General features: G+C 41.8%; 1 protein-coding gene across 1 annotated transcript; it reads left to right on the top strand.

The window, feature by feature from the left end:
- The first annotated feature begins 503 nt into the window (after positions 1-503).
- On the top strand, positions 504-14,196 carry eef1a2 (eukaryotic translation elongation factor 1 alpha 2). The gene is made up of 8 exons (XM_018756753.2): positions 504-661; positions 2,919-3,106; positions 9,255-9,434; positions 9,705-10,001; positions 10,593-10,743; positions 11,106-11,362; positions 11,981-12,215; positions 13,826-14,196. The coding sequence occupies exons 2-8, from the start codon at positions 2,963-2,965 to the stop codon at positions 13,951-13,953; spliced, it is 1,392 nt and encodes a 463-aa protein (XP_018612269.1). The 5' UTR covers positions 504-661; positions 2,919-2,962; the 3' UTR covers positions 13,954-14,196.
- Positions 14,197-16,265: the final 2,069 nt, after the last annotated feature.

A 16,265-nucleotide genomic window follows, 5' to 3' on the forward strand; every position in this document is an offset into this window, starting at 1 on the left:
AGCCTCACTATCTGCTGCCTGTCTGTCAGAAAATTGGTGATCCACTGACAGATGGAGGTGGGCACAGAGAGTTGGGTTAATTTGGACAGAAGGAGGTGTGGGATGATGGTGCTGAAGGCCAAACTGAAGTCCACGAACAGGATCCTCACAGAAGTCCCTGGTTTGTCCAGTTGTTCCAGGATGTAGTGCAGTCCCATGTCGAACCCCAGACCCACCACAGAGCAGGGCCCAGCCAAAGCTGCTGCACCACCGCACCCTTCTTCGACGCACTGTATATCCGAGCATTTTGGGGAGCTGCTTTGTCTTTGCTAGATATCACCAGCAGGACAAAAGCACTGGACATGGATTTCTCAGCTAGATTTGTGGTGTTTAACTCTAGTTCCTCAGCTCTCCTGTACTCCTGTTTTGCTCTCCTTCCCTCCATTGCTCCCTCCCTCCCTCCCTCCCTCCCTCACTCCCTCCCTCCCTCCCTCCGTGATCCACTCAGCACTGCTGCAGTTGTCTCACTGCAGTCTTCATCTCTCTATCCCCGCTACCGCATTGCTGTATAGGTGGGGGTGCCCGCATTGCGCAGGCAAAGCCAATACCCCCCCCCTCCAAGGAACATAAAACTGCCTGGGTCACACCGAGTAGTCTGTGCTGTCTGAGGTCGCAGCCACAGGTAAGAGGCGATATGCGTATCTGCTGCAGGCTCTAAGCCCTTTTTAGGGTGGGAAGTAGGTCGAGCTTTGCCATGTTTTATCAAGCGTTTTCATGAAGCACCAGAGCATTTTTAAATGATCAGCTTGCTTTTTGTCCAGCCAACGCTTGTTGGGAGAAAGGGGATTCTGAAATGGCCGATTGTAGCTTTGAAAGGCGGAATGTAAACAACATTTAAATATTTCTACGCTGAACTCGGCCAATACTGAGGAAGCAGAACACGTCATAGCTTTGCAGACGCAGAATCGGCCGTGGCTGGAAGTTGAAACTTTTGCAGGATTTCATCAACAGCAATCAGTGTGCCTTTTTCATGTTTCTGGGACACGCATAGCAGATAGGCTGAGATAACCGCTTGTTTCACGCGCCTATGTTCTCACAAGGGTTACTCAAGGGGTTAGGCTGAGTGATGCACTGCTATTTGTAGCCATTGTTTTACTTTGACTGAAATGTGCTCACCACTGTTATAAAATCAAACTGCACCTTTTAGGTGGAGTCAGCTTCATTACGATTATGCAAATAAGTGATTAATGAAAAGTAAAGTATTTAGCTACATACTGATCATTAGTGATCCCAGTTCCATCGAATAAATTAGTAAATAAAGTAAATAAATAAATTTTCATTTTTCCTTTCCAGGAGAGAATGCTCTATGTGAACAACTTAAATAGCTTGGTTAACTTTTCATAGTAGTGTTTAACAGCCCTAATCATAAGGATACAAACATTCTGTAACTTGGACTTTTTACATTTAATAAACTATGAGGCATGAAACTGCAATATACAGAATGTCTTAGAAAGATCACAAGTAGAAAAAAGAGTTGTTTTGCTGTTTTTTCTTTTGGTTCGTGGCCTTGTCACAGCTGGAGCTCTCTTTTGATTTCAGTTTATGTGCAACATTGTCTCTGCTTGTATAAAAATATTTCAATAATTTAACTGTACTTCCTGAGCTCTCACTTTGCTTTTCCTGTACTGTTGAGTGTACATGTTAATGGTCTACTTTGTGTATTTGTCATTTTAGTTATCCATTTATTAACAACTTCCAATAACAATCAAGAATTGTTTATGAAGACAAGACTGAACAGTTTCTCTTAATTTCAAACATAAGATTTATTTGTAAGTGCATTGTAATATTTTGAACACAGTATATCACCGAATCCCATTAAAAAGGGCACTATTATTTTTCATCTATAGTTACCGTAACATAACAAGGCAGTTTCCTTTCATTCTTCACTCAGTAATGCTTTATAGTTGTCTATGAGTGGTCACTCAGCTCTTTAATACCTATTACTCATTGTACACTTAGCAAACACAAACAGAATATGTATATATACTACAACATACTCAGTGTTTATGTATTAATTCTACCTTCAGTGCAAAAAAATAACAGTAAAGACAAAAGAAATAAGTCAAAACAATGTAAATGAATTTGCACTCTCTGAACAAGTTGACATGGTGCCTCACAATAACTGGGCTGTGCAATTTTGTGTGGGTTCGGTCCCTGCTTAGTCTGTGTGCAGTTTGCATGTTCACCCCATGTTCATGCAGGCTTCCTCTCACAGTCCAAATACATGTTTCAGGCAATCTGGTGACTCTGAATGCCTCCAACTGTATGTGTGTTATTTGCTCTGCTGTATAAATGGGCAAATAACTGTAGGGAATTTAGAGTCTCTAACATTGTGAGACACCTTGGACAAAGCTGTGAGTTAAATACCAGGTAATAATCACTGCAAGTTGCTTTGGTGAAAAGTGTCTGCTAAATGAATAAATTTAAATGTCTCATGCTGCTCAACTGTCTGGAGGCAAGCAAAGTCCAAATGTAGTTTTCCTACATGTAAAGAAATGCCTTATAAGCCAAAGTAGGGGTATTAAATTAAACTTCTTGTAAAGGCAAATTCTAGTAACTGGAATGGGTGCATCTTGGATATGACTGTATATACAATATTTTAACAGATATTGACCATTTGATTAGAGTATTGCTTCAGTAGTATATTTAAAGTAACTTTAGTCCAGTACGACTATGAAGTGGTGACTGTGTATCCATCTAGGCCTATTCAGGCATATTCCCTTTCCATGAGAACAAGAGCAACATGTTAAAACATCTATGGCTTATGTTATGTTAACTTTTTAATGTAACACTCAAATTATGAATCAGTACCTTGACTCTTTGCTGTTATAACATATTGATTGGGGAAAAAAATAAATTGCCTTGTCTGGCTCTTCTAGGACTTTGATTGCCCTGCACCTCGGTCTGTCCCCAGCACCAGACCATGGGGAAGGAGAAGATTCACATCAACATCGTGGTCATAGGCCATGTGGACTCTGGCAAGTCCACCACCACGGGACACCTGATCTACAAGTGCGGGGGGATTGATAAGAGGACCATTGAGAAGTTTGAGAAGGAAGCTGCAGAGGTAGGACACATGCATACTTTTGTTTTGTTCAAAAAGTCTTCAGCTGTACACCTTGATCAAATGCTGCTCTTCCTTTCTGTCTGATATGCATTTACTATGCTGACTGGTGATGTGCTACATTTATTAGCGTTAAGTCCAATCAGAATCACAGAGTGCGTTAGCAGGGATTTTGATTTCCAAGCTCCGAGAAGATGGAAAGTTCCTGGCTCCGTTTCCTGGTGTGGAGCAGCCTGTGTTTGTGGTCCTTAAAGTAATGAGCAGCACTAGAGCCAAAATGTACTTTCTCTGATGCCTCAGTTTCTGTCAAAATCCAGCAAGGCTCCCTAATGTATTCTGTGCGTATTTCAAAAAGTACAAACACGGTTCAGCAACATTTTGCTCATTTGCTCATTACTTTTTTTGGCTGTCATCTTCTGTAGAACATGACTTACCATACAGGTGCTTGGTAACAGAGCATGGTAAAAAGGGCACTAAGGACATACAGACATTACTTAAGACTAAAAAGAATGTCTTACTAAAATTCATTTTACAACATTTTAATGCAAAGTAAAAAGGAAAAGATTCCCTTTCAAAGATTTTAACTTTACTGCCCACTGGAATTCATGGTTGGACAGGACCTGAAGTGTTATTGACTTTGTAATGTTGAATTCGACAAAGGTGTCTCACAATAAATAAACAGCCATTCCTTGGAGAAAAGTTTAGGGATAAACTACAATAAGTGGTGTAGTTTTTTGTGTCCATCCACTGACAGGGATTTGTTTTTGTAGTGATAATTTAAAAAATCAACACATTTTTATAGAAAGCTGAAGAGATTTTCTTTATGGTGGTCGGCAGTCACTGACACTGAAAAATGGATTTTCAGTTGACAGCTTGAGCAGACAAATGGTTGAAGAAGTATATCTATATACTGGAGTGCAGCACCCTGGCCATTAAAAACTGTATAAGTAATGTACTGTTATTGATTTAAGAGCACAGAGGTGGAGAACACAGAGAGTCATAATGCTTTTGGACTCTATTAGTACCTTCACCATTACAGTCAGCATCTATCTTTATGTTACACTACATGTTAACAACCATTTTGCAAACTACTAATTCCTGACAGGCTCTGACATAAGCACAAGCTATCATAGTCTCTCTTTTATGTACTTGTAGATCATTGGCTGTTATTATGATTGGTTAAATATAGGCTGTTATATCATTTTGTCCAAAGAAAAATACACACACACACACTTGCTGAAACCGCTTGTCCCAAGCGGGGTCGCGGCAAGCTGGAGCCTAACCCAGCAACACAGGGCGTAAGGCTGGAAGGGGAGGGGACACACCCAGGACAGGACACCAGTCCATCACAAGGCACCCCAAGCAGGACTCGAACCCCAGACCCACCAGAGAGCAGGAGCCGACCAAACCCACTGCGCCACCTCTTCCAAAGAAAAATACACATTCACAAATTGTGCTTGTTACATTTTGTTGGTTATACCTAAAGTGACTCATTTTTTCCCATCTATACAATTCTATATTTTGATTAAATAATTCAGGTTAAATACTTTGCTAATGGCTTAACTTAGGCTAAGGCTACCTATTAACTTTAACTTTTAGCTTCACCCTTTTGAAAAAGCTGGATATGTAGCCTAATTAAAAATTCAGGTTATGTACCAAAATCCAGGGTTTTGCAATCTAAGATTAAAACCATTTTGTCATAAATCCCATTCCTAAATTACAACAACTGCTCATTTGCTGTTGCCTAATAGCTACACAAATACTGTACATGGTACATGTAACACTACCTGTAAACTGAATCGCTGAATTGAGTTTTCAAACCCACATGTTTAATGGTCTCCAGTTTATTTGTACATTTTTGGCCTTCTCAGTACATTTCAGAAAAATGTACTTGCAAAACATTGTTTTTTTAGTGACGAACTGTAAAAAAAAAAATCTGGATATTGCCCATATGAAACTGAACTGTAATATCACATGTAATATCACTCTAATCATATGGTTAGCTTTTCTTTAGCTGTTGCCATTTTACACAACAAAAATGTAGTCTGCCAGTTTTCAAGCTTCGCTATCAGCAAAGTCACTTTTTAATAAAAATGCTGTTCTTTTTTAAGAAGTAACAAGAACACTCGCCTTGTGCAATGTAAGATCCAACCGTTTAATGGACACCCTCTGGACATCATTGATTTTTCTTCTGCTGCTTTATTTTTGATTATCCAAGGATTTGTACATCCAGGAACACGCTTGTATTTGTTCTGACTTGTATCTGATTCCTCTTCATCACAACACCAGCTTCATCGCTATTACAATGTTTATGGCCAGTATTTAAACAAGGAGTTTATATTTTAATAGATTTTTTGCACTTTCTGTGCTCATGTTATGTATTGCAAATTCATTCATTTGTTCTTTATACATAACTGTAATTGTTTGTCCAGTGATGGGTTGTGGTATTCCAGAGCCTATTCAAGAAGCATAGGGTACTAGGTTCTTGCCTAGTCCAAAAGCAAAAGTACAAAGGTTTTTGGTTCTGGCTCTGATGTGGTGGAATGACCTCCCCCTGTCACTCAGAACTGCTGAATCTCTGTCCACTTTTAAGAAGGGTCATAAAACTTATCTCTTCCAGACTCAGTTCTCCCATTATCTCTTAAGTTCATGTAATGTGTCAATGTTCAAGCTTTATAATTCTGAAATCATAACTGTTGGATAACAGATAAACTTTCATGCAACTGCTCATGTAATGTAAATGTTTAAAAAAAATTAGGAATGTGATTAGGAATTGTCGATTATTTGGATAAACCTTTTTGCAGCGACTCTTGGGATGTACATTGATTCATATGGTGGAAAATAACAAACCAACTGTTCTTTAGGATCATTTGTCTACATTTAAGTCTGTCTTTCTATTAACGTAATGCACAGATTTAATTTTCTGTGAGATGTACATCACTTTGGAGAAAAGTATCTGCTAAATGAATAGATGTAAATAGCCTGGGGACAATTTGGATGGGATACCACAATATACACTGCAAGTGCATTTCACACACATTTTCAGAACCGCTTGTCCCTTACGGGGTCACGGGGAACCGGAGCCAACCCGGCAACACAGGGCGTAAGGCCGGAGGGGGAAGGGGACACACCCAGGACGGGACGCCAGTCCGTCACAAGGCACCCCAAGCGGGACTCGAACCCCAGACCCACCGGAGAGTAGGACTGCGGTCCAACCCACTGCGCCACCGCACCCCCTACACTGCAAGTGTTTTTCCTTAATTTAAATCTGTGTTAAAACTGAAATAACATTACTTGTCATCTATAATTTCACTATATTTCAAGTTATTGTACACTGCAATGGGATAATCTACTATGCAAACTGAGATGAAAAATCAATATCAGATAAAATATACATAATATCAAAATTCTTATTGCTGGGGATTGGAGAGTCAGTAAAAAAGTTCAGCAGTCATTCATTTCATATGTTTACCATAAAACTTGAATAAATTGCTAGGAGATGTAGCCCACTATAGTAATCATATTTGAATGCAAAATAAGTAAAAAAAAAAAAAAAAAAAATCCACACCTTTAATAATAGAACTGGTTGATTTAGGTCACAGACACTGTCTTGAAAAGTTAGGTAAATTAAGCAGCAATCTCACTTTAGGAAAAGCTGTTCACAATTTTATCTGAGTCGTGTTCTATTAAGTGCTCAGTACAGCATGGTGCACACAGATTAGGCCAGTGTAAGAGTTAGGCACTAATATTCCTCTTCTTCCTCATCACACTACATCAGAAATTGATCATAGTCTTTCTCCAAGTAGCCATGTCTTGATGATTTTGCTGGCCAGTTTAGAAGTAGATCCATCTCCAGAACCAATGATTACTTGCAAAGAAGTCACATGGCTGTCCACTTGAAAGGACCCTCTGAAGAATCAGAGACCAAATTTTCTCAGCAAAAAAATTAAATGATAATTTTTTATAGATTCAGTCAAGTATAGAATCTGGAATCCTTGCATATAGTGCCGTGCTCTCCATAAGCACCATTATTATCCACATCTCCCTACCACTAATGAGCTGCTGTGGGCAGTACAGTTGGCGTTAATGTCCGTTATAAATCTAAGCTCAGAGAAACAGGGAAGTTGGGTTTTTAGGGGAATAAAGTTATTTCAAAGGGGGGAAAAACACTACCCATGTCATTGCCTTCATGAATCAAAGCATCGTTTTCTGGTATAGTGGTGCAAATGGCTCTCTGGACACCTGCCTGACTACTGTGGTCAGAGATACTCCATCTGTCAAGAAAGATGACAGCTCAAGAGGCAATGTTAGGACTATGAGCAACTTGGGTTTTCAACTGGTGAAGTAAAAAATAGCTATTCTTCAATGCAGGTGGCACAATTGCAAGTGAAAATATAAATAGATCTGACGGTTTTCAAGGTCAAGCTGTAGCTTTCTGTAAATGCCTGAATGAAAGAAATCCTAAAAGGCATACACCACTAAACCCTCAAGATACTTGAAGCATGATGACATCTACACCAGTAAACAGGTAAAGAGATATGCTTTGTGAATACTGTATAACATGTCAAAACAGCATTTGGAAATTTTAAATGATAAAAGAGAAATTTAGTGGCCTAAAATGAAAAAGCCCCTTCTGATTTGCATTTACTGATGCAACTTATCTTTAATACACCATAAGCTAGAACCCTTCACTACTCTCACGTACAGGCCTTGCAGTAAATCAGTCCGTGATCTTTAACTACAAAGCAAGACATTTTTCCCCAGACATTTCAACTGCAATCTCTTCATGTGCAGGCGAGAGGTGGATTTGTTTTTTTTTTGGTTAAGAACAGAAGTGGATCATGCCAGCACAGACATATAGTCAGTGTACTGAGAAAATGCAAATATTGTACATACAGGTATACAATACAACTCAAAGGTAAAGGGCTGGAGTATTTTTTTTTTGTGGGGGGGGCAGTGGTGGTGGTGGTTATATAGTACTATGTAAGAAGATCCAAAAAGGTTGTTGAATCAAATCTTCCAGAGTTTTTCAAGTTATCTTACAGGTCAAGTGTTCACTTTTCTAGTGGAAGAAAGTTACACTTGCATCAGCCACTTGTGAAATGAGCCTTCAGTGTGCACTGGGGGGTGACAAATCAGATGTTCTGTTAAGATATTCTGAACAGAGTGTAATTCCTTGACTAAAGACTTTAACTGTTTAACTTACAGCCCATGACAGCACAAATTAATGATATTAGCAATTACAGAAACACCTCAGCATAAATTCCTGCCAGTTAGAAGACACAAGATAAAGAAGTGGGGGTTGAGGGGGGTCAAAAAGCAAAGTGGTAACATACTCAGGTTTAATAAAGTTAGCAATCCAAAACCCCAAGGGGGGTAAGTTATTATTTTTTTTTTTGGAATGGTTAAGGGTTGGAGGGGTGTGGTGGTGCAGCAGGTTTGGCTGGGTCCTGCTCTCTGGTGGGTCTGGGGTTTGAGTCCCACTTGGGGTGCCCTGTGACAGACTGGCATCCCATCCTGGGTCCGTCCCCTCCCTCAACAGCCCTACGCCCTGCATTGCCAGGTTAGGCTCCTGCTCACTGCGACCCTGGGACAAGTGGCTTCAGCCACTGTGTGTGTGTGTGTGTGTGTGTGTGTGTGTGTGTGTGTGTGTGTGTATGGGTTAATGGCTGGGGGGTGGGATTCTTCCCCTCCCTTGGGGAGAGGAAGTGACAATAAAGTTGACTTTAACTTTGACTCTTCCAGCCCTCCCTTTAACCATTCCAAAAAAAAAAGAAGTTACCTTCTCTCTTGCCCAGACTCACCCTTTGCCTGTTTTGATAAAGTCTTTAGTTCGGTTAATTGGCAGCACCTGGTGCTCACTTTTGTTGCTGAGCTCTCACTAGGTATGGCCATCAGTCTAAGAGTTGGGGCTGCAGTTTCAGCTACTGTCTGTTACTAAGATCATAGATGATTTCAAGAAGAAAAAGAGAAGTGTGTGACTCACTTGGAAAAATATGCTTGTAATAAATATGTACAGCATTACCACACTGGATTACACTGTTATCATGAAAAGTAATATTATAGTAATATATGACTTACTGGTCTCTGCAAGCTATTGGTGTATCTCTCAATGGAGGGAAACTACATGTAGTTCTCCTCATGTGACCAGATGGGCAAAGGTTCGTTCAAGTACGCCTGGGTCCTCGACAAGCTGAAGGCCGAGCGAGAGCGGGGCATCACCATTGACATCTCCCTCTGGAAGTTTGAGACCACCAAGTACTACATAACCATCATCGATGCACCCGGGCACCGGGACTTCATCAAAAACATGATCACTGGTACCTCCCAGGTAGGGCAACAGGTTGTTTGCTCATCATTCACCTCACACACCCATGCAGTATGCACTGCCTGTGAGCCTATTGTATTGGAGCTGCACTCTCTATTGCTCAGTCAAAGAGAACTCCTAAGGTGAGATATTTATAACAGCAGGTTGGGCTGATGTACCCCCTGGAGCATTAGATACTGTGAAATAAATATTAATAAATCTAGTATTAAAAATGTGTGCAGTGTGTAAAAGAGACATGTTTATAAAGGCATATGTATTCCCCCTCACCTGCAGGCAGATTGTGCAGTGCTCATTGTGGCTGCCGGGGTGGGTGAGTTTGAGGCGGGAATCTCCAAAAATGGGCAGACCAGAGAGCATGCGCTGCTGGCCTACACACTGGGCGTCAAGCAGCTCATTGTTGCAGTCAACAAGATGGATTCCACCGAACCACCCTACAGTGAAAAGCGTTATGATGAGATCGTGAAGGAGGTCAGCGCCTACATCAAGAAGATTGGCTACAACCCATCCGGTGTACCCTTTGTGCCCATCTCTGGGTGGCATGGGGACAACATGCTGGAGCCCTCGCCCAATGTAAGAACACCTCCTCTTGCCCGCTGTCCCATTTTCCTCTTATACAGTCCCCTCTGCAGCTCTGCATGAACAAAGAGGACACCTTCAGCCATTCATGCCTTTGTAGGCCAAACTGCATACATCATACTGAGAGGGTGTAGCTGGAAAGTATATGGAAATCTTAATTATTGCAGGGACTTCCAAGTGTTCTGTAGTCTACTGAGCTTTAGGGTGTTTCAGCCAAAGACAATGAGAGAAATATGTGTCACGGTACTCGTGTCTGAAGTGTGAAGTGATTTCCCAGGTTCATCATTACTATTTCTTAAAGGTTAAGAACCATTTTAGGGTTGGGGGGTGTGGGGTCATTTAGGGTCATTGCATAAATTCTGTGAATATATTCAATTGTAAGGTTTTTGCTGTAATTGTTTTGTTTTGGTCTTGTTTGTTTGTTGAATATTGCATACTTGGCGAAGGTAGAATAAGTGTTGCTGACTACACTGACATTCTTAATTACATACATTGATTGTACAGACACGGTTAGGATGAATTTTACAGCCCCCCTCCACCCAGAGTTCTGTGGCAATATGAGCTCTGCACTAATCTCGCTTTCAGATGCCCTGGTTCAAGGGCTGGAAGCTGGACAGAAAAGAGCAGCATGCCAGTGGGGTTAGCCTGCTGGAGGCGCTGGATACCATCATGCCCCCAACGCGTCCCACCGACAAACCCCTGCGCCTGCCCCTCCAGGACGTCTACAAAATTGGAGGTGGAACACATGCCATGAACGCACACACTTTGCTTTCCTGTTTATGAACATTTCACAATGTGGGTGACCTTACGGGAACAAATTTTTTCTCCACCCCGCTGAAGCTTGAAGGCATATGAAAGTCTATAACAAACAAAAAGGTGTAATAGTTTGGTGTTACAATGTCAAGAAAACTATGTTATCAAACAAAAGAGGTTATTCTGTGTTTTCATGTGAGAATTTTTTTGAAAAGAAATGTCACCTTCCATCTCACAATCTTTCTTGGGTGTAGAAATAAAATGTGTAAATATGCCAGTAAGACGTGAACATGTGCTCAGTGAGCCTCAGTAAAAGTAGTATCTGATTCCTGTTTTATTGGACAGGTATTGGGACTGTCCCCGTCGGACGAGTGGAGACAGGGATTTTGCGGCCCAGTATGGTGGTGACCTTTGCCCCCGTGAACATCACCACAGAAGTGAAGTCGGTGGAGATGCACCATGAGGCACTCAGTGAGGCTCTTCCGGGTGACAACGTGGGATTCAATGTGAAGAACGTGTCAGTGAAAGACATCCGCCGGGGGAATGTATGTGGGGACAGCAAGTCGGACCCCCCTCAGGAGGCCTCCGGATTCACAGCTCAGGTCAGTGTGACTGCCTGTGCAGAGAAACACCACAACAAACCGCACTCGCACATCTTTTTCCCACCCACAATCTATAACTGCTTAACTGCTGTCTTAAATAATGCGTGTACTACTTCAGTTTGTGCAGGGCGTAATTATTACTGTTATTAACAGAAACTATTGTGTGTCCACTAGTGCCTTCTTGACACAATAAAATACAACACAAAGACAGGTGAAGCAGACGACACTTTAGAATTTCTTTTCCATCTTGCTTTGTTATAATCGCTTTATGAAGTAGTTCATCTTAACTTGTCGGGCTGACGCACAGTATTTGGCTTATTCTTGTTTTAAGCTGACTAAGCAACTTGTTTAAAGAATAATACAACAGTAACAGGGAGTGGGACTTGGAGGAGGATATGTGTTGAATGCAACCCTACCTAGTGTACTGTAAAATAATATTTCATATGTATTAAATAAATAACAACGTCATGTGGAGGCGGCATGACTGAAGTCAGAGGAGCTGACAGCTGACTGAGAAGGGCTGTGACATAGAAGGGTAGCTTATTCTTTTCAGAGGCAGATGCTCCCCACCCCTGTCTCTTCACCTGTAATGCCTCTGCCACCTTTACCTCCACTCAGGTGATCATCCTGAATCATCCAGGTCAGATCAGCGCAGGCTACTCTCCTGTCATTGACTGCCACACAGCTCACATCGCCTGCAAGTTTGCAGAACTCAAGGAGAAGATCGACCGCCGCTCCGGCAAGAAGCTGGAGGACAATCCCAAGACCCTGAAGTCCGGAGATGCTGCCATCGTTGATATGGTTCCAGGAAAGCCCATGTGCGTAGAGAGCTTCTCCAAATATCCACCCCTAGGTGAGTGCTCACCCCTAAATATAGCCCCTGCTATGTCTGACCGGCTTAGAGTCTTTTGTGGGGGAGCACATTTCTGGTCCATGAATTACACAGGGACATCACACATCTCACACTGTTCTCACACATCACTCATCTCACATGTCATCATACATTGATCTGTGCTGATCAAATGTGTTTTCATAAAGTGTGATTTCATGGAATAAATGAGCCCTTTTGTATCAGGAACAAATGTACTTTAACATGAACTGAGTCATATGATACGTTCAGTCAAAATCGTGATCAACGATCGATGGTGGAACCAAAACTGGTGTAGGCACCATCCTGCCAAGGCCCATACCGCTCACTCTCGAGCTACTGCAATTCGTCAATACTGAGCGCTAACCGTCATTCTGAGACCCCCTTCATAGTTTTTGAAAATATGCCAGCCATCTCATTTTGTCCCTTTTTAGTAACTGCAATTTTTTAGTCAGCAAATGCATCCAAAACCATATTTTTAACCTAATCATGAATATTTCAAGTCAAATTGTTGTCTAAGCATAACAGTGTAATTGAAACTGAACTGTGCTCCCCTCGGTAAATTAAAGAATGGTCATTTATTGATCGCCGCTCCCTTAATCATCTGCCTGCTGCAGTTTGTTGTGCTTGCAGTTAGAGGTCTTTTAGTTGTCCGATTTTCTTCACATGTTGATTTGTGCAATACAAAGTGTTTGAAAACACACAGGCCCAAGTACAGTATACTCTATGTACATCCCAGGATAACATTTAGCTCATTTCATCAAATTTGACATTGTGACTTTTTAAATGTTTCCTGTAAGTTTGATAAAAATTTCAGACAAGTTACAGGCACCTTTAATTACATTATATTATTTATGAAACACCATATCTTTTATGTGACTGAAGAGTACTGGCAGACACCGTAAAACACATGTTGCTAAAGATAAAGATGGTAAAAAACTTTTCTACCAAAGGCAGCAAATATGGCAAGGGTTGCCGACATGAGGGTGTAACAGATCTTGTTCGTAATGAGCCAGACTCTGAGAGAGCAGTGTCTCAACAGGAATGGAGAATTTAAATTTTCCTGCCGAACAAACTTTGAATGCGTACTTGTTACTCTCAGACATTACTCTTGTGCTTGCAAAAGACTTGTAGCCATATAGTTGTGACCATCGATGATTAGTGTCTAGTGGATAGAACAACAGTAAAGCCAAGCAAGAAAAAGACCGGAAGGAATGAGCAGTGATACCTGGGTATTAAAAACATACAGGAGTCATTGCAGAAGGGCCTATTTGGAATGATTCACAATCAGTACATGAGCTTGAACATAAACCAGTGAGCGCTTTAGTCCTTATTAAATCAATGAGCCTTTCAATAACCGATAAGCTACACATTAGAAGTCAATTTGTGTTATGGTGTGCTTTAACATCCTTTTTAAAACATTCCTGGTTCAAAATGACTGAACCGTTCCTTGGATATTTTAAGCCTTCTCACAGTTTCTGTTCCCGGTGTTAAGGTACCCCTAGTTGGTGCAGTCCAGACGCTGCTCTGTGTGTTCTCTTTGCGTGTGTGTGTGTGTGTATGTGTGTGTGCGTGCGCGTGTGTGTGCTGGACAGGTCGCTTCGCCGTTAGGGACATGAGGCAGACGGTTGCTGTGGGTGTCATTAAGAACGTGGAGAAGAAGTCTGGCGGCACTGGCAAGGTGACCAAGTCGGCCCAGAAGGCCCAGAAGGCCAACAAGTGAACCGATTCCAGCAGAGCCAGAGCACCTTGCCGCGTCGCGCCGCGCCACCCGACCCCGAAACCCGCCGAACTGCAGCTGAACACCACCTCCCTGGGCATGCCCGCACATGCGCTTGTAACACACTCTCCAACGGCTGGACGCTCCCCATCGAGGCTCAGTGGACGCTCTTCCAGTGAAAAGCATGCTCCAGGATTTGTAAGTTTACTTGTGAACTTTGCCATTAAAACTAGTACAACTGCTGAACTGCTGCTGTCCTGCTGTTATTTCAGCCAACGAACACAGGAGTTAAAATACCAACACAGGTTTCGCTAATGAGGCCCATGGTTTGCCAGCGACAAAAGACATTTTGTTGATGGCGAATGAAACGTGCACTGTACAGCTAGCGCGTGCAGTGCGGTGCGCTGCGTGGGATTGACCGCTAGAGGCCGCTGCTCATCCAGTGGAAATGAACGTACGTCCCTACCGCACAAACACGTAACAAGTCGCCCGAATACAATATAAAACGTGGCGTTGTCAAGACTTCGAGTCTGTTTCATAAATTATAGTAGTACTTTTTGAGTGCTGAGCGTTGGTGACTTCATCTGGTAACTGTATAACTTATCTTTTCTTGCAGTTCTGTCATCCTTGCGACTTGGGACTACAATTTTTGACAGTTAGGAAAGAAATAAATGACATTTAATTTTTCTTTCAGAATGTCATAAGGTCATTTATTGCACTTTAAATATCGCAATAAGCAATTTGAAAAGTCCCCCACCACCCCCATTGTAATCTCATTTACAGCGTGCTCTGCAGTTTTTAGTCAGAAGGCTTTGTGCTGTTTTGCCAATCTTCAGAAATTTTACAATGACTGATTTTGCAATTAAGTAACACGTGAAAACCCCTCAGCATCTTGCAGTGGGCCTAGTCAGACAATATTTTTCTGCCCGCAATAAACAAGTGAGTCGTTACATTACTTCATTTAGCTGATGCTTTTCTCCAAAGCGACTTAGTGTTAAGCTACTTACAATTATTTACCCATTCATACAGCTGGATAACTTTTACTGGAGCAATTTTAGGGCAAGTACCTTGCTCAAGGGTACTACAGCTTTAGGTGAGACTCAAACCTGCAACCTTTGTGTCCAAAGGCAACAGTTCTAACAACTACAATACCAGCTGTCATAAGAAGAGGGAGTTCATTTGCTTTAATTAAATAAAACATCCCATCACCTGAATTATAGTAACAGCCCTAAACTTGAGTGACAAATGGGTACAACACAGAACTAAGTGCTCCCCATGCAGCTGATGTTTACGCAACTGGTTGCTGGTGCACCAAGGTCAGTATTCCGATCTGTGTTCATAAGCAAAGGCACACAGAGGTTTGTACCCAGATGTGTAGCGGTATCCGTGGTAACAATGGCTGTCGTACCGCTGTTTACTCGAGCATTGCAAGGGATGTTGTACTGAACTTGTGGAAACTGTCAACCTGTTTACAGTTCAATTAAGGGGTTTAATTTGGCTGAAGTTATAATTTTTTACTGGACCTCCCCCTCCTCAATAATAGCATATTCCGAGAGCAGGGAAAGGTGGGTGGTATTTACAAAGGCAACATGTTGATAAATCACAGGAGCCCAGCCTTTCCACCAGGGTGCCACTTCTCGTTGCGTCTCCAATCCTCACAGGCTGTGCTGCAGACGGCTGCGCATGTGGAGAACAGCTGCGTGACGCCGGCTGCGCAAACAAGGGGATTCTGAACGGGCTTTATCAAGCATAAAGGCAGGGAATGTTCATGGATTAAAACCATACAAATTCTCCACTACATAGTGAAAGGGGTTTATAAAAATATTTCCTATGTTCCTATGTTGAAAAGTCCTGGAAAAACAACAGATGCTATCAGGTATATCTATCATGTGCTGTTTAAATAGGGAAGATAAAACATGCTTTCACAACGAAAGCATGTGGTCTCAGGGACTCATTTGTCCGAAATAGTTTGCCGCTGATCTAAAACAATGCAATTTTCAAATTTTGCGAGAAAAGCGTTCCGGAAGAGTTCACAGGTGCCTTGCAATTTCGTTAGTGCTTAACATTATTTCAAGCACTTTTCCAAGGAAATAAATGTCATTTAATGACAGGTGAGATAAGTTTCTGGATGCAAGTAGAGATGGTTTTCATGTCAACAGCACTTGATTGCAGAGGATGCGACATTTTTCTTGAAAGACGTTCTGCACTCAAAACGTTTGCCCACATGAGAAGAGATTAGAACCAGGTTCTAACAGTTAGCCTTCGTTTACAGCGCTCCTCTGGATATCCCTGTCATTGTCTTAAAAAGCCATGGC

Source organism: Scleropages formosus, chromosome 2, assembly GCF_900964775.1.
Source record: "Scleropages formosus chromosome 2, fSclFor1.1, whole genome shotgun sequence".
Taxonomy (NCBI): domain Eukaryota; kingdom Metazoa; phylum Chordata; class Actinopteri; order Osteoglossiformes; family Osteoglossidae; genus Scleropages; species Scleropages formosus.